Below are 17,264 nucleotides of genomic sequence, written 5' to 3'. Positions count from 1 at the left end.
GCATATTTGCCTTGCACATGACTGACCTGGTTCGATTTTGGGCATCCCATATGCTCTCCTGAGCACCTCAGGATAATTCCTGAGTGCAGAGCCAGGAGAAACCCCTGAGCATCACTGGTGTTGATCCAAAAAACAAAAAAGAGCTCTAAATGAAACTCGAAACTGGGTCTAATAAATATATTCAGGACCCTTTATCCCTTCTAAAACAAATACATTGTTTTCCAGTTCACATGAATGGATAATGCATTGTGGAAAATAAGCCATGGCTCTTAACATGCACCTTAACACTCTAGGCTCTCAATGAGTGTCTGGATCGTACCCTGAAATTACTCCTCCTTCTTAGTCTGCCTGCTCTCACAAATAGATGATCCAGAATTTCTCCCAAATGTACTTTTTAAAAAAAAATTTAAATGGAAAAACATGAATAGACCTATAAAAGTTCAAAGTGTTTACACTAAGAAAGGGATTATTGGTTTTATATAAGAAGATTTATTATACATAGTGATAGCACAGCAGGTAGGGCGCTTGCCTTGCTTGCCTGCATGCCTCCGACCTGAGTTCGATTCCTCTGCCCCTCTCGGAAAGCCCGGCAAGCTACCGAGAGTATCTCGCCCGCACGGCAAAGCCTGGCAAGCTATCCGTGACATATTCGATATGCCAAACACAGTAACAAGTCTCAAAATGGAGATGTTACTGGGCCTGCTCAAGCAAATCAATGAACAACGGGAGGGAGTGACAGTGACAGTGACAGTGATAGCACAGCAGGTAGGGCGTTTGCCTTGCATGCAGCTGACCTGAGTTTGATTCCTCTGCCCTTCTTGGAAAGCCCCACAAGCTACCAAGAGTATGTCGCCCGCATGCCAAATACAGTAACAACAAGTCTCACAATTTGTTGAGTCTTTCTTGGTGCCTGCTCCAGCAAATAGATGGACAATGGGAGGACAGTGATACAGTGCTATTATAAAACATAACAATTATTGTAATTATTAATATTTATTAATATCCAACCAGAGGGCTTTTTTTCTTTTTTAAAATTTTAAAAATTTTAAAAAATTTTTTTCTTTTCTTTCTTTTTTTTTTTTTAAATTAGTGAAACACCATGAGGTACAGTTGTAGACTTACAAACTTTCATGCTTGGGTTTCAGTTATACAATGATTGAGTACCCATCCCTCTACCAGTGCCCATTCTCCACCACCAATGATCCCAGTAGCCCTCCCATCCCTCACCCCATCCCCCCACTACATCCCGCCTCTGTGGTAGGGCATTCCCTTTTGTGCTCTCTCTCTCTCTCTCTCTCTCCCCCCAACCCCCCTTTTGGGTGTTGGGGTTTACAATAGAGGTATTGAGTGGCCATCATGTTCGGTCTATAGTCTACTTTCAGTGTGCATCTCGCATCCCAAGCGAGTCTTCCAAATATCCTTTACTTGGTGTTCACTTCTCTGTCTGAGCTTCCTTTTCCCCCAGCATGTGCTGCTGGCTTCTAAGCCATGGAACAGACCTCCTGGTACTTATCTTAACTATTCTTGGGTGTTCATTTCCCATTCTGTTACTTTATATTCCCCAGATGAGAGCAGTCTTTTTATGTTTGTCCCTCTCTTTCTGGCTCGTTTCACTTAGCATGATACTTTCCATGTAGAACCACTTGTATGTAAATTTCATGACTTCATATTTTATAATAGCTGCATAGTATTCCATTGTGTATATGTACCAAAGTTTCTTTAACCAGTTATCTGTTCTTGGGTACGTGGGATTTTTTTTTGCCAAATTTTGGCTATTGTGAACAGTGCAGCAATGATGTTATTTTGACAGTACTTTTTTGCCTCTCCGGGATTTACCACTCAGGAGTGATAATGCGGGGTCAAACGGGAACTCAATTTCTAATTTTTTGAGAATTGTCCATATTGGTTTCCAAAAGGGCTAAACCAGTCGGCATTCCCACCAGCAGTGAAGGAGAGTCCCTTTCTCGGCACATCCGCACCAGCACCAGTTGCTTTTGTTTTTTTGGATGTGGACCAGTCTCTGTGGTGTGAGATGATATCTCATTGTGGTTTTGATCTGCATCTCCCTGATGATGAGTGATGTAGAGCATTTCCTCATGTGCCTTTTAGCCATTCATATTTCTTCTTTGAGAAAGTTTCTGTTCATTTCGTCACCCCATTTTTTGATGGGGTTGGATGTTTTCTTCTTGTGGAGTTAAACCACTGCTTTGTAAATCCTTGATATCAACCCCTTATTGGATGGCTATTGGGTGAATATCCTTTCAAATTCTGTAGACTGTCTTTGTATTTTGGTCACTGTTTCTTTTGAGATGCAGAAGCTTCTTAGTTTAAGATAGTCCCATTTGTCTATCTCTGTTTTCGCTTGCTTGGCCAGTGGTGTGTTATCTTTGAAGATACCGCTAGCTTCAATGTTGTAGAGAGTTTTTCCAACCTTGTCTTCAATGTACCTTATGGATTCCGGTCTGATGTTGAGGTCTTTAATCCATTTTGATCTTACTTTTGTACATGGTGTTAGGTAAAGGTCTGAGCCCATTTTTTTTTTTGCATGTAGCTGTCCAGTTTTGTCAGTACCATTTGTTAAAGAGGCTTTCCTTGCTCCACTTCACATTTCTTAGTCCCTTATCAAAGATTAGCTGATCATGCATTTTTTTGGGGGGGGGGGGGGTGTCAGTATATTCAACCCTGTCCCATTGGTCTGTGGCTCTGCCTTTGTTCTAGTACCATGCTGTTTTAATTATTACCGCTTTGTAATAAAGTTTGAGGTTGGGGAGGTTGATTCTTCCCATTTTCTTTTCCCCAAGAATTGCTTTAGATATTCATGGGGGGCCAACATGGCCGACCCGAGTTCGATTCCTCCGCCCCTCTCGGAGAGCCCGGCAAGCTACCGAGAGTATTCGATATGCCAGACACAGTAACAACAAAGTCTCCAATGGAAACGTTACTGGGCCCGCTCGAGCAAATCGACGATCAACGGGAGGGCCTTTACCTTTTTTTATTGTTCCATATGAATTTCAGGAGTGTTTGCTCCATTTCTTTGAAGAATGTAATGGGTATCCTTATAGGAATCGCATTGAATTTGTACAGTACTTTGGGGAGTATTGCCATTTTAACAATGTTAATTCTCCCGATCCATGAGCAGGGGATATCTTTCCATTTCCTCGTGTTCTCTTTTAGTTCCTGAAGTTTTGTAGTTTTCTCTGTACAGGTCTTTTACATCCTTAGTTAAGCTGATTCCTAGGTACTTGATTTTCTGAGGCACAATTGTAAACGGGATTGTTTTTTTTTTATGTCACTTTCTTCTTTCTCATTTGCATGGGCTGAAGCGATAGCACAGTGGGTAGGGCATTTGCCTTGCACGCGGCTGACCCAGGTTCAATTCCTCCACCCCTGGAGATCCTGGCAAGCTACTGAGAGTATCCCGCCTGCACGGCAAGCCTGGCAAGCTACCCGTGATGTATTTGATATGCCAAACCCAGTAACAAGTGTCACAATGGAGATTTGCTGGGCCCGCTCAAACAAATCAATGAACAATGAGAGGACAGTGACAGTGACAGTGACATTATTTGCATATAGGAAAGCCATGGATTTTTTGGTATTTATCTTATAGCCTGCAACTTTACTATACAAGTCTGTTGTTTCTAGGTGTTTCTTGGTAGAAGTTTTAGGGTTCTCTAAGTATAGTGTCATATCATCTGCGAATAGTGAGAGCTTGATTCTTCCTTTCCTACCTGAATGCCCTTAATATCTTTTTTTTTCTTCTAACTGCTATTGCAAGTACTTCCAGTACTATACTAAACAGCAGTGGAGAGAGTGGGCATCCTTGTCTCATACCTGATCTTAGAGGAAAGGCTCTTAATTTTTACCTATTGAGGATGATGCTTGACATAGGCTTGTGGTAGATGGCTTTAACTATATTGAGGAAAGTCCCTTCTATACCCATTTTGGCGAGGCTTTTCATCATAAACGGTGCTGGATCTTGTCAAATGCTTTCTCTGCATCTATTGATATGATCATACAGTTTTTATCTTTTCTTTTGTTGATATGATGGATTATAACTATTATTATAACTATTATTATAACTATTAATATTTATTAATATTCAACCAAAGGGCTTTTGCTTCTATCTTTTATTTGTTTTTATTTTTTAATGATCACTGTGAGATACACAGTTACAGACTTACAAACTTTTGTGCTTACATTTCAGTCATACAATGACCGAGTATCCATCCCTCCATCAGTGCCCATTCTCCACCACCAATGATCCCAGTGTCCCTCCCATCACCCCCACCCGATTCCACCCCTCCCCCCACCTCTGTGGCAGGTGGGTTCCCTTTTACACTCTCTCTCTCCTTTAGGGTGCTGTGGTCTGCACTGCAGATATTAAGTGGCCATCGTGTTCGGTCTATAGTCTACTTTCAGCACACATTTCACATCCAGAGCAGGTCCTCCAAGTATCATTTACTTAGTGGTCTCTTCTATATCTGAGCTGCCTTTCCCCCCAGCAAGTGATGCTGGCTTACAAGCCGTGAAGCAATTCTCCTGGTCCTTATGTCTACTATCCTTGGGTGTTAGTCACCCATTTTGTTACTTTATATTCCACATATGAGTGCGGTCCTACTATGTCTGTCCCTCTCTTTCTGGCTCATTTCACTTAGCATGATACTCTCTATGTTAATCCACTTATATGCAAATTTCATGACTTCCTCTTTTCTGGAGCGATAGCACAGCGGTAGGGCGTTTGCCTTGCATGCAGCCAACATGGCCAACCCGAGTTCAATTCCTCCGCCCCTCTCAGAGAGCCCGGCAAGCTACCGAGAGTATCTCTCCCGCACGGCAGAGCCTGGCATGCTCCCCGTGACGTATTCGATATGCCAAACACAGTAACAACAAAGTCTCCAATGGAGACATTACTGGGTCCGCTCGAGCAAATCGATGATCAACGGGAGGGCCTTTACCTTTACCTTTTTACCTCTTTTCTAACAGCTGCATAGTATTCCATTGTGTAGATGTACCAATGTTGTTTCTTTAGCCAGTCATTTATTCTCGGGCACTCGGGGTTTTATTTCTCAGATTCTGGCTGATATTGTAAACAGTGCTGCAATAAACAGTGCAGATGTCATTTCTATTATATACTTTTTGCATCTCTGGGATATATTCCCAGAAGTGGTATTGCTGGGTCAAATGGGAGCTCAATTTCTAATTTTTTGAGAAATGTCCATACTGTTTTCCGAAAGGGCTGAACCAGTTGGCATTCCCACCAGCTGTGAAGGAGAGTCCCTTTCTCCCCACACCCGCACCAACACCAGTTGCTTTTGCTCTTTTGGATGAGGACCAGTCTCTGTGGTGTGAGATGAAATCTCATTGTTGTTTTGATCTGCATCTCCCTGATGATTAGTGATGAAGAGCATTTTTTCATGTGTTTTTGGCCATTCAAGTTTCTTCTTTGAGAAAGTTTCTGTTCATTTCATTGCCCCATTTTCTCATTGGATTGGATGTTTTCTTCTTGTAGAGTTCAACCAGTGCCTTGTAAATCCTTGATATCAACCCTTTATCAGGTGGGTATTGGGTGAATATCCTTTCCCATTCTGTAAATTGTCTTTGTATTCTGGTCACTGTTTCTTTTGAAGTACAGAAACTTCTTAATTTAAGATAGTCCCATTTGTTTATCTTTGTTTCCACTTGCCTGGTCAGTGGTGAGTCATCTTTGAAGATACCTTTAGCTTCAATGTCATGGAGGGTTTTGTCAACCTTGTCTTCAACGTACCTTACTGATTCCGGTCTTATGTTGAAGTCTTTAATCTATTTTGATCTGACTTTTGTGCATGGTGTTAGGTAGAGGTCTGAGCTCATTTTTTGCATGTAGCTGTCCAGTTTTGTCAGTACCATTTAACTCTTTAACAAAAGAAGCTTTCCTTGCTCCACTTCACATTTCTTGCTCCCTTATCAAAGATTAGATGATCATGTATTTGATGGTGTGTGTAAGGATATTTAATCCTGTTTCATTGGTCTACTGCTCTGCCTTTGTTCCAGTACCATTTTATTTTAATTATTTTTAATTATTACTGCTGTTTTAAATATTACCACCATGTAGTAGAGTTTGAGGTTGAGGAAGGTGATGCCTCCCATATTCTTTTTCCCCAAATTTGTTTTAGCTATTTGTGGCAGCTTGTTGTTCCATATGAATTTCAGGAGTGTTTGATCCACTTCTTTGAAGCATTTCATGGGTATCCTTATAAGGATAGCACTGAATCTGTATAATGCTTTGGGGGAGCATTGCCATTTTGACAATGTTAATTCTCCCAATCCATGAGCAGGGGATATCTTTCCATTTCCTCATGTCCTCTTTTATTTAGTGTTGTATAGTTTTCTTTGTACAGGTCCTTTACCTCCTTAGTTAAGCCGATTCCGAGGTACTTGATTTTCTGAGGCATGATTGTGAATGGGATTGCTTTTTTTCATGTCACTTTCTTCTTTCTCATTTGCGTATAGGAAAACCATGGGCTTTTGGGTATTGATTTTATAGCCTGTGACTTCACTATACAAGTCTATTGTTAAGTACTGGAAGTACTTGCAATAGCAGTTAGGCAAGAAAAAAATATTAAGGGCATCCAGATAGAAAAGGAAGAAATTAATCTCTCACTATTCACAGATGATATGCTACTATATTTAGAGAACCCTAAAGCCTCTTACCATTGATAAGTCTATTGCAAGTACTTCCAGTATTATATTGAACAGAAGTGGTGAGAGTGGGCATTCTTGTCTCGTCCCTGATCTTAGAGGGAAGGCTCTTAGTTTTTTCCCATTGAGGATAATGCTTGCCATAGGCTTGTGGTAGATGGCTTTGACTATATTGAGAAAAGTCCATCCATACCCATTTTGGTGAGTTTTCATCATAAACGGGTCCTGGATTTTGCAAAATTCTTTCTCTGAATCTATTATATGATCATATGGTTTTATCTTTTCTTTCATTGATATGATGGATTATGTTGATTGACTTGCTAATGTTAAATCATCCTTGCATCCCTGGAATGAATTTCACTTGGTCGTGGTGTATGATATTTTTGATAAATTGTTGGATTCTATTTGCTAATATTTTGTTGAGGATGTTCGCATCTGTATTCATCAGAGATATCAGCCTGTAATTTTTTTTTGTGGTGTCTCTGCTTTTGGTATTAGGGTGATATGTGCCTCATAGAAACTGTTTGGGAGTGTTTGTTTCCTCAATTTCCTGGAAAAGCTTGAAAAGAACTGGCAATAGGTCCTCTTTAAATGTTTGGAAGAATTCACTAGTGAATCCATCTGGACCTGGGCTTTTATTTTTGAAAAGACTTTTGATTACAGTTTCAATTTCCTTGATAGTAATAGGTCTATTCAGGTACTCCAAATCTTCTTGGTTCAGCCTCGGGAGGTTATAGGAATTCAAGAATTTATCCATTTCTTCTAGGTTCTCTTATTTCGTGGTATACAGACTTTCAAAGTAGTCTCTGATGATCTTTTGAATTTCTTTGGTTTCTGTTGTGATGGTCCCCTTTTCATTTCTGATTTGGTTTATTAGGGTTTCCTCTCTCTTTCTTTGTCAGTCTTGCTAGTGGTTTATCAATCTGTTTATTTTCTCAAAGAACCAGCTCTTGGTTTCATTTATCTTTCATATTGTTTATTGGGTTTCCAAAAATTTATTAATATCCAACCAAAGGGCTTTTGTTTCTTTATTGATGTTCTGTCTGGTTGATCTGTCCAATGACGTGAATAGGGTACTGAAGTTTTCCACTATTAGTGTGCTAACATTGATGTATCTATTCATGTCTGTTAATAGCTATTTTAAAAACTTTTCTGCCCCTTCATTTCATACATATATGTTGATGAAAGTCGCATCTTATTTGTCAATAAATCCCTTAGCCAGTATAAAAAAGGCCCTCGTTTTAGCTTTCATTCCTCATGTGGTGTAACTGAACTGTATTAAAGTCTGTATTAAAGCGTCCCCCATCTAATATAATTTGATTAAATAAAGTAAATGAGGATAATAAGGGAAAACTGACCGTGGAGAGAAAGTTCAGTGGGTAGGGGCTTGCAAGGGGCTGACCCAGATTCAATCCCTGGCACCCTATAAGGTTCCCTGAGTCCCACTAGGTGTGATCCCTGAGCCCAGATATAGAGTAATCCCTGAGCACTCCTGGGTATAGGCTCCCAAAAAAGGAGAGAAAATCTGAGAGAACTACATACTGACAAAGAAGGTTTTTTTCAGACTCCTGAAAGTCAAGATATCCCTCTCTTCTTCTTAGATCACCACCAGCTGCAAAATGTTTCCCCTACATGAATTGTAAAGTGTTAAGTGCTGATTCATATTGGAGCAGCTCTTTCCAAAGCCCTGAATACCTTTCTTTCATGTTCTAACTCAGACAAAATATTTAGGGAAAATTCCAAACCTCTAGGTCTTGCACAACTTTTCTTCCCCCTTTTTCAGTGCCAATGAGAACAGCATTCATTTTTAATTAAATGTATTTCTTAAGAATGAAAGCACATTCACTTTTGCAGTGGTGTCAATTTAAAACAGCCAGTATTTATAGAGATCCCTGATCCTCTAGTTAAAAAATTCAAAATAGACCTTAAACCTCTCTCCTCTTCAGAAACTATCATCACATAATGAGAGATCTTGATGAACTCAGACAAGAAAAAATTAATTCACTTATGAATAAGTAGGATACTGGATATCCTACTTATACTGGATCTATGCAATGGAGAAAAGATCTTAACAACAATGTTGGATTTTATGAGTTGCAGTCTTCCTTGCTAATAGAACTCTGGAGACTAAGGAAAGAGGAATAGGTAATAGTCTATTTGGCTCCATGAAGCAGCTCATGACAGATCTATGGGGTTAAGCCAGTCATAAAATCCAGATCCCTGCTTTCCCAGTTAGTACTGGCTGATGAAAGAGAAGAGAAAAGCTACTGAGTTACTTTAGAAATGGCTTTTCCTTTTGAAAAAAGGAAACTGAGATATGACTCTAGCTTTCTTCTGACTTTGAACATGACTATGTTCCTTGAAGCCAATTCTTGTGTTTATGAGAAACTGAATAGACATAACAACTGAACTGAAGAAAGAGCAACTGAAAGTCAAGCCACTAACATTATGCCAGCAGCTGCCTACTGCCATATTTCTTAGGTGAGAAAAAGAAGATTGTTTTTTCTTTAAGTCATTGCATGCTAGTTATCAAGGAATGCCAATGAACTCATTCCTAACTCAGTGACCATCTATGCTTCTATAATATGCTTGTTCACTTTAGCACAACTAGACTAGAAGACTCAAATCTTCCATGCAACGGAGCGTAAAGGCAATGTAACAGCTGCTGATTTTAGTCACTTACCTCTTTCCAAGGTCTTGAACAGAAAAATTCCAGTTTGTTAATAGCATCTTTCACAGAGGACATTGATGTGAGGTTAAAAAAATCCATCACATAGTAATAACCTGAAAATGCCTGCAAAAGGAAAATAATGTTTTTCACCATGTATCTGCCCCCCAACCCAAACTCCCAAAAGACAGTTCCACTAATGAAATCTTCACTGAATAAATTTATGAACCAAGTAAAATTACAGATATGAGTTATTTTCCCCTAGAAAACAGATTATTATCATACAAACATAATTACTTTAGAAAAAGTTGTAAGTACGAATGAGTTAAAATGGAAAATGACTATTACTATTTACCCAAATTCTATCACTTGGAGGTAACTGGTACTTAAAATGTTTAAAGTGATAAATAGGCCTCTAATTGTTTTTTCTCCATTCTAACATATACATGTATAATTATTATACCTTGTATCTCCTTATACTACATTTTGACAATTTTTACTATAACATGAATTTAATGATAAAAAATTAATTGAGTAGTAATTGATAGATGAGGCAAATCAAAGTCCAGTTCAGCTGCTTTATTCTCTCTCCTGTCTAAATGAGGCAAAGGAGATATGATTCTTAACAAGCCTTGCAATATTCCTATATTATGCTCATGGACAAATATGTAAGAGAGCAAAGTAACAGAATTTTCATGGGCAAAGAAAAAGGAAGTAGTTAATGGAACCCTACTGGAAGTTCAACCAAAAAAATATATATCTTCTGCCTGATACGTGTCTGCTGCTTACAGGTCTTATACTTAAATTTCAGTCCAAATAAGTTGATCCACTGATAACTTTTTTGTTTTTATAAGGATTTGTTAATTTTGGGTGGTGGTAGTTGGTGTAAAAGATTTATTCCTGGTTCTGTGCTTATGCAGTGCTCAAGGAACTTGAAATTGTTACAACAAAGAATGGATCCTGGATTATATCCCTTAGAGTTTATCATCATAAAAGAAACAAATAAAGGGCTGGAGCGATAACACAGCGGGTAGGGAATTTGTCTTGCATGCAGCCGGCCCGACTTGGGTTCTATTTCCAGTATCCCATATGGTCCCCCAAGCACTGCCAGGAGTAATTCCCAAGCGCAGAGCCAGGAGTAGCCCCTGAGCATTGCTGGGTTGACCCAGAAAAACAAAAAACAAAAACAAAACAAAAAACCCAACAAATAATTCTGTTATTTCAACTCTTTCTGTGCACATATTCTATAACTTTCAGCCAATATCATCCTAACCAATATACCATTATAATTTCACATACTTACCCCAAAATTCCCTTTGATTTGTGGCATGAAAACCCCATTGAATGCACAGTGGGAGTAAGGGCAGTAACTCGTATTGAAAAGTTCACTGATGCTTTGCTGGCAGCTATTAAAGTCACCACTACCCTGAATTTCAACCTGAAGAAAGCTGTGATTCTTGCGAAATTCGTCCGTGCAGTTGGTCTTGAAAATTTCACTCAAATTCATTACCTTATTATATCCAGGGTGAAAGCATGGTTCTTTCATGATTCCATTTGTATTCTGAGAGGAAAAAAAATTGCTTGTAGACATGTGCAAATACTTTGGGAACTAAGGCACCAATCTGACTTCAATCATGTGTAGAATTTGTACATGAATCTATGTACTCAGCATAGATTTAAGCATATCCCTAATTTACCTTCTCTTCACCCTTGAGAATAGTTAGATTTTAGCACCAGAACTAAAGCAGACACCAGAACTGTGTATTAGGTCTAAATGAACTTTCACTATTCATACAAGCTAATATAGCTAAAACTGACCACGGTCACACCATTACTTTAGAATCTTCCTGAATGATTTGTACAAATCTCAGAGGTCAGAAACAGATTCACAAGGAAAACTCTCAAGGCTCTCACAAAACTTTGTTTTCATTTTCTAGTTTTCTTCTCTTTCTGGGTGCCACAACTGGCTTGCTCAGGGATTTACTCCTGGCTCTACATGTAGGGATCACTCCTGGCAGCTACTTGGGGGGACTATCTGGGGTCCTGAGAATCGAATTGGGGTCAGCTACATGCAAGGCAAGTGCCCTACCCACTGTCTTACCTTTCTGGCCCAGGCTTCCACAAAAATTTGAAGCTCGTATGTTTCCACAGGAGTCTGTGATGCCCCCAATAATACCTCCAAGCAAACAATAAACCCAGATGCCCTGAGATCTACTTGAATCAGAAGTATGAAAATTATTTTTAATAACAAGGATAAAAAGATGTGATTGAGGATAAGAAAGTTAATGGAGCCTTGGCTTCAGCAGGTTGTATTTCTTGGTAGCCCCTAATTGCATGGCGTCCATTTTATTGTAAGTGCTTCTGAGAACTAATGAGAGGCAGGTTTGGTCTCAGAAAAAAGAAGGGGTTGCTTATTAGGGGATCAGACAAGATCATGCATCATCTTTGCTCTGGATAAGTCAGAATATAACTGGTACTTGTATGATTTTGAATATGTTTTAAGTTGTCTTGCCTTCAAATACAAGAAAGTCTGGGGACAATATTTGACTAAGCAATTGTAGGCGCTTTGTGCTTCTGTTGCCTCTCGAATTTGTTTCTGAAAGTCCCCTTTGAAAAACCTGGAAGTGGAGATTTAAAAGTGGTATCACTGTCTCTGTATCACTGTCCTCCTGTTGTTCATTGATTTGCTCGAGCGGGTCCCGGAACGTCTCCATTGGAGACTTTGTTGTTACTGTGTTTGGCATATTGAGTACGCCACGGGTAGCTTGCCAGGCTCTGCCGGGCGGGCGAGATACTCTCAGTAGCTTGCCAGGCTCTCCGAGAGGGGCGGAGGAATAGAACTTGGGTCAGCCATGTTGGCTGCGTGCAAGGCAAACGCCCTACCGCTGTGCTATTGCTAAATTACACATGCATGCACACATACAAATACACATAACATACTCTGACATATGATTTCCACTGTCTACTTTGGACCGATAGCACAGGTGGGGCATTTGCCTTGCATGCAACCAACCCCGCTGACCTGAGTTTGATTCCTCCGCCCCTCTTGGAGTGCCTGGCAAGCTACAGAGAGTATGTTGCCCACACGGCAAAGCCTGGCAAGCTCCCCGTGACGTATTTGATATGCCAAACACAGTAACAACAAAGTTTCACAATGGAGACGTTACTGGGCCTGCTCGAGCAAATCGATGTGCCCTCCAGGGATCAGTAATGTCATGTCCTGGGGGATAGTATAGTCAATAATCAGGAGGTAATTTCTGGATGGAATGATTTGCAAAGGTTGAGCAGATTTACTTAGATATCTTGACTGAAATGTTTTGCAAATACAGTAACCAACCTGAGACTAATTACTAAGATAGAAAGTGAAAACAACAGGATATGAGGGCTGGGAGCACAGATGTAGGGAAAGTAGATCTAGAGTCAGTTATACTTGCCATAAGGTCCTTGGCCAGTTTCTTCAAGAGAGCTTGATCTTTCCCATAACATAGGAAACTATGTGAATATACATCATAGTTTTTGCCATAGAGTAAAAAATGAAGAATATCTGGTGTAGACTCATTAATGTAGCCCGAGGGCACAAAAGTGATTTGTGTAGAAGCACCCCCAAGGTCTAAAGCTCCATAGATATCCAGATTATCTTCATCTTCTGAAATTACTGGAAACCAAGAAATTTTCTGAAAAAGAGAACAGCCATCAGTAGTAAAAGTCATCCTCTCTATACAGTATCTTTTGGATTCAGGAATTTTCTAGGAGAAGGAGCAAAGACATAAAGGTGATACAGCCCTCATTTGGGGTTCCTGTAATTTTATTTGGTCAACAGTAAAAGAAGAGGGGCTTTCAAAGACATCTTCTCAGACTAAAGTAACATATAGACAAGGGACTAAGGTCAAAGAGACACAAGCTAAAATTCTCACTTGCTCAGTAGCTATGTGACCTTGAATGAAATAATTACTCTCCATAGATCTCAATTCAGTGCTATAGTATAAAAGAACATTTCTTTAAGATAAACCATGAAAATACCTGAAATTGGTCAGCACAAGACACCTAAAAATATTAGAAAGGCAACTACTGTTTTACTTTTAATATGTATTTAATTTCCTCTGTGACTTCCTAAGATAAAGAAACCACTTCTTTATTCTCATGCAGTAAGATCTTTTCTAAAAGAACTATTCCTTGGGGACCCTTCAAAATGTGGAAGTAAGAATTTTTGTTCATTCTTCTATCATTCGTTTTGAATAGTAATCCAAGTACTGTCTGAGACAGCAACGGCATCAGTCCCTAAGGAGTCACTGTCCTTAATGGATGTTGTAAGATAATCACCTGAGTGAATCTTCCCATCAGATAGTTGATAGTAATCCAGCCAAAAGCACCCTCCTCACTCCCAGTGATGATTCTGGCACCCCGAAAGTTAAAGGGATAACTGCTGAGGCTCTTCGACACCTCATTCATGACCTTGTCGGCCAGCTCTGGATTTTCATTCCTGCAAAAAGAAAGGGTTCGGGTTACTAGATTAATTTTAACAAGCACAACTACCAAATTCAGCCAGAACTTTCAGTTTTCCTAGAAAATGAATCATAATGTTGGAATTAAGAGAAAGATGGAGATCCACACACACGTAACTACTTGAGGAGTCTTCTTTGGATTTTCCCTGTCTCACCTTTCTGTTCAAACCAATTCAATCTTGACATGGATTAAATTTTGCAAACTTCCATTCTTGTGTTTATTGTTCCTTGTATCCAAATATTATCAAGGAAATATAAATTATTTTTGGTAGCTAGGTTTTGTCTGATGTCAATACCTAGAGCTGATATGTGCATGAATCTTTACTGGTGTTTCTTTGCTGCTTGGAACATAGTTAGGCTCTAATTAAGTTTTTTGTTTTGCTTTGTTTTATTTTCACTTTTGACTTGGGGGTCACATATGGTGGTGCTCAGGCTTACTCCTGGCTCTGTGCTCAGGGATCACTTCTAGGCAGAGATCAGGGAACCAACTAGGGGGCTGGGGATTGAATCCAGGTCAACTGCATGAGAGGCAAGCATTCTACCCACTGTACTATCTCTCTGACCTCTCTAATTAAAACTTTAAATTATAGCTGTATGACAATGCCCTGTGACAGACACTCAACTAATGTCAGGCTGGGATCTAACTAATGATGCTTAGGATCTGTCTGTGGTTCTTTGGTCTGTCTGTTGTCTTGAGTCCTGTATATAAAATATTCCAGATTCTCATACTGAACATGGAATATAATTATAGCACAGCGGTAGGGCATTTGCCTTGCACACAGTCAACATGGCCGATCAGAGTTCGATTCCTCCGCCCCTCTCAGAGAGCCCAGCAAGCTACCGAGAGCATCTCACCTGCACAGCAGAGCCTGGCAAGCTACCCATGACGTACTCGATATGACAAACACAGTAACAACAAGTCTCCAATGGAGACGTTACTGGGCCCGCTCCAGCAAATTGATGAACGGGAGGACAGTGACCGTGATGATCTAGGCTATACAATACTGAAAGTCTCTCAGCTGCATGTTTCTATATCCTACCAACTGGCCTCTTATCTCTGTCTTCTGCTTCTATCTTGCCTGCCCATTACTGTCATACATTGTGTAAGATTGTGTAACAATCTTTAGTAACTTCCCTTATCTCCCAAATGAACTCCAAACTCTCTAGCAAGGTCCACAAGGTACTCTGAGATATAAATTCTGTCTTTAAAGAATTTAACTAAGGGGATTGGAGTGATAGCACAGTGGGTAGGGGGTTTGCTGTGCATGCAGTCTACCTGGGTTCGATTCCCAGAATCCCATACGGTCCCCTGATTACCGCCAGGAGTAACTCCTGAGTGTAGAGCCAGGAGTAACCACTGTGCATCGCCGGGTGTGACCCAAAAAGAAAAAAGAAAAAAGAATTTAACTCAGAACACTGGATTCACCATTAGGTTTGTGACTCTGTGTAAGTCACACTTGCGGATCTGATGCTTAACACTAATATCTCTTCCTAAAGTAAAGATGATTATAAACTGAAGTGCAATTCTAAGAATGTCAAGAGGGCTCAACTCAAGGTGACATCTCTACAACTACTATTTATTATTTTGTTATACAAACTCTATGTTTTATCTCTGTAGAACTGACCTATTTACACTCCCCTGAACATGCTCTCATCTCTCCCTACCTTGCACGTCCACTAGAACACAAGTTTCAGGAAAGCATGTGTTTTTGGCCCCCATCACAGCTATATCCTGAACACTTAAAATGGTACTTAAGGGTTCAGGAGTCAGGGGTAGATAGTCTTGCATGTGTGTCATCTAGAAATGCATGCCCCTAAAGCCTCCATATATTGCCTTGGAGGTCCCCTGAGCACCACTAGGGTAATAAGTAATAACTCTTTGTTCTTTGGATGCATAGCAAGTTTCTCCCCTACCAGAAACTGAATGGTTAAATCTTTAGTTTCAAACACAGGATACGTAGTGTTAAATTTCTCTCTGTGTACCTCACACCACTGAATTCCCTGTGTGGAGAAAAACAGCTTTTAAAAACACACTTAGGCTCCTATTGTTGCATGTATTAAGAGTCTATAGGTTTTACCTAGTTACTGTGACTTTTCTGAAATGTAGACATTTAGGATGTTTAAAGAAGTGTGGAGCTCTCCCATAATTTCAGAGACCTTTGCATTGTCAACTTACTGCCAATTACTCTTGGTCCCTATCTTCTGCTATACCTGAGCAATCGCATGCCTGCTGTGGCTCCTAGGTAAACAGGTGTTTCATGATGCTTGGAAAATGGAATTAATTTCTTGGCTTTGTCCATGCATTCAGTCAGGTAAGTTGCTAGCTGATCTGTCTTATGGCCAAATTTTGAGATACCGGGACCTAGGGAAAGATGTAGAAGCAAAAACCTTTAAAGCTTTATAAGGCATATCTTAACAATACTAGAGCAAAACACTGGTGCTTTCTAAGAAAACATGAGAAGACAGTTTATTTTAATGTGTTAATATATCAATAGCAATATATATATGTTTATATAAAATGTTTTGCACAATAGAGGTAAGTTCTTAGAAGACTTAAAGAAGATGATATTTACCTTTTCTCTTTTGGAGGGCAGTGGTTGGGCTATACCTGGTTGTACTCAGAATTTGCTCCTGGATCTGCACTCAGGGATCATTCCTGGTAGTGCTCAGGGGATCATATGAGATGCCAGGGATTGAACCCAAGTTATCTGTGTGCAAGGGAAGCAGTCCATCCACAGCACAATCTCTCCAGCCCCAAGAAGGATGACACTTAAAAATAAATTATATGGGGGTATGGTGCTGCCAGCAGGTCAATCTGTACCTGTGAGGTGAGTGCATCAGCAGCCTGATGGCACCTTTAGTCTTCCAGATACCCCAAAATTGCTGCTGTGCCTTTGGCCAGACCCCAAAAACTTGGGGCAAAGTTTACCAAGAAAGTGAACAGCCAAAAGTTAGGTATGTGGGAGAGACACCCACATACCACCTCCGGCTCAGCTATATAATTGGAGGCATGGCCTCTCTGGTTCCTGATCAGACTGCTTAGTGGCCATTATCCCAGAGACTCAGAAACAAATCTTGAAACCCAATGACTTTTGGCAGAAATGCATCCAGTCCCTGCAGTAGGTTACCAGCGCTGGGCCACCCCAGGTGGGAATAGGTTTTATGCCTTGGCCTGTTCCCCCTGGTGGCCGGGTGGCTGTCATCCTCCAGAGGCCATTGGACAGTCAGGTTTGGGCACGCAGTGACGAGACACGTGGGGCCTTATGGGATGGGGGTGGAGCCAGCCCTTTCCTCCCTGTCGCAATGAGACCCTGAGTTGCCGCCCACAAACGGCCTCTCTGGCTCCTGATCAAGCTTGCTTAACAGCCATGATCCCAGAGAGTCAGAAACAAATCTCAGAACCCACTGGCTTTTGG

At 40.3% G+C, this 17,264-nt stretch overlaps 1 protein-coding gene across 3 annotated transcripts in view; it reads right to left on the bottom strand.

The window, feature by feature from the left end:
* ENTPD1 (ectonucleoside triphosphate diphosphohydrolase 1) overlaps positions 1-17,264 on the bottom strand; it is a 116,875-nt gene that overhangs the window by 14,056 nt on the left and 85,555 nt on the right. For all 3 annotated transcript variants that reach the window (XM_056121054.1, XM_056121055.1, XM_056121056.1), the window contains 5 exons: positions 16,060-16,210; positions 13,667-13,826; positions 12,781-13,020; positions 10,650-10,907; positions 9,362-9,472 (listed from right to left, as the gene is read on the bottom strand). In XM_056121054.1, coding sequence (XP_055977029.1) covers positions 9,362-9,472; positions 10,650-10,907; positions 12,781-13,020; positions 13,667-13,826; positions 16,060-16,210 — 920 coding nt within the window. The remainder of the gene's footprint in view (positions 1-9,361; positions 9,473-10,649; positions 10,908-12,780; positions 13,021-13,666; positions 13,827-16,059; positions 16,211-17,264) is intronic.

The sequence above is a fragment of the Sorex fumeus genome, unplaced genomic scaffold (assembly GCF_029834395.1).
Source record: "Sorex fumeus unplaced genomic scaffold, SorFum_2.1 ptg000043l, whole genome shotgun sequence".
NCBI lineage: Eukaryota > Metazoa > Chordata > Mammalia > Eulipotyphla > Soricidae > Sorex > Sorex fumeus.
This window is presented reverse-complemented; position numbering and strand designations above follow the sequence as displayed.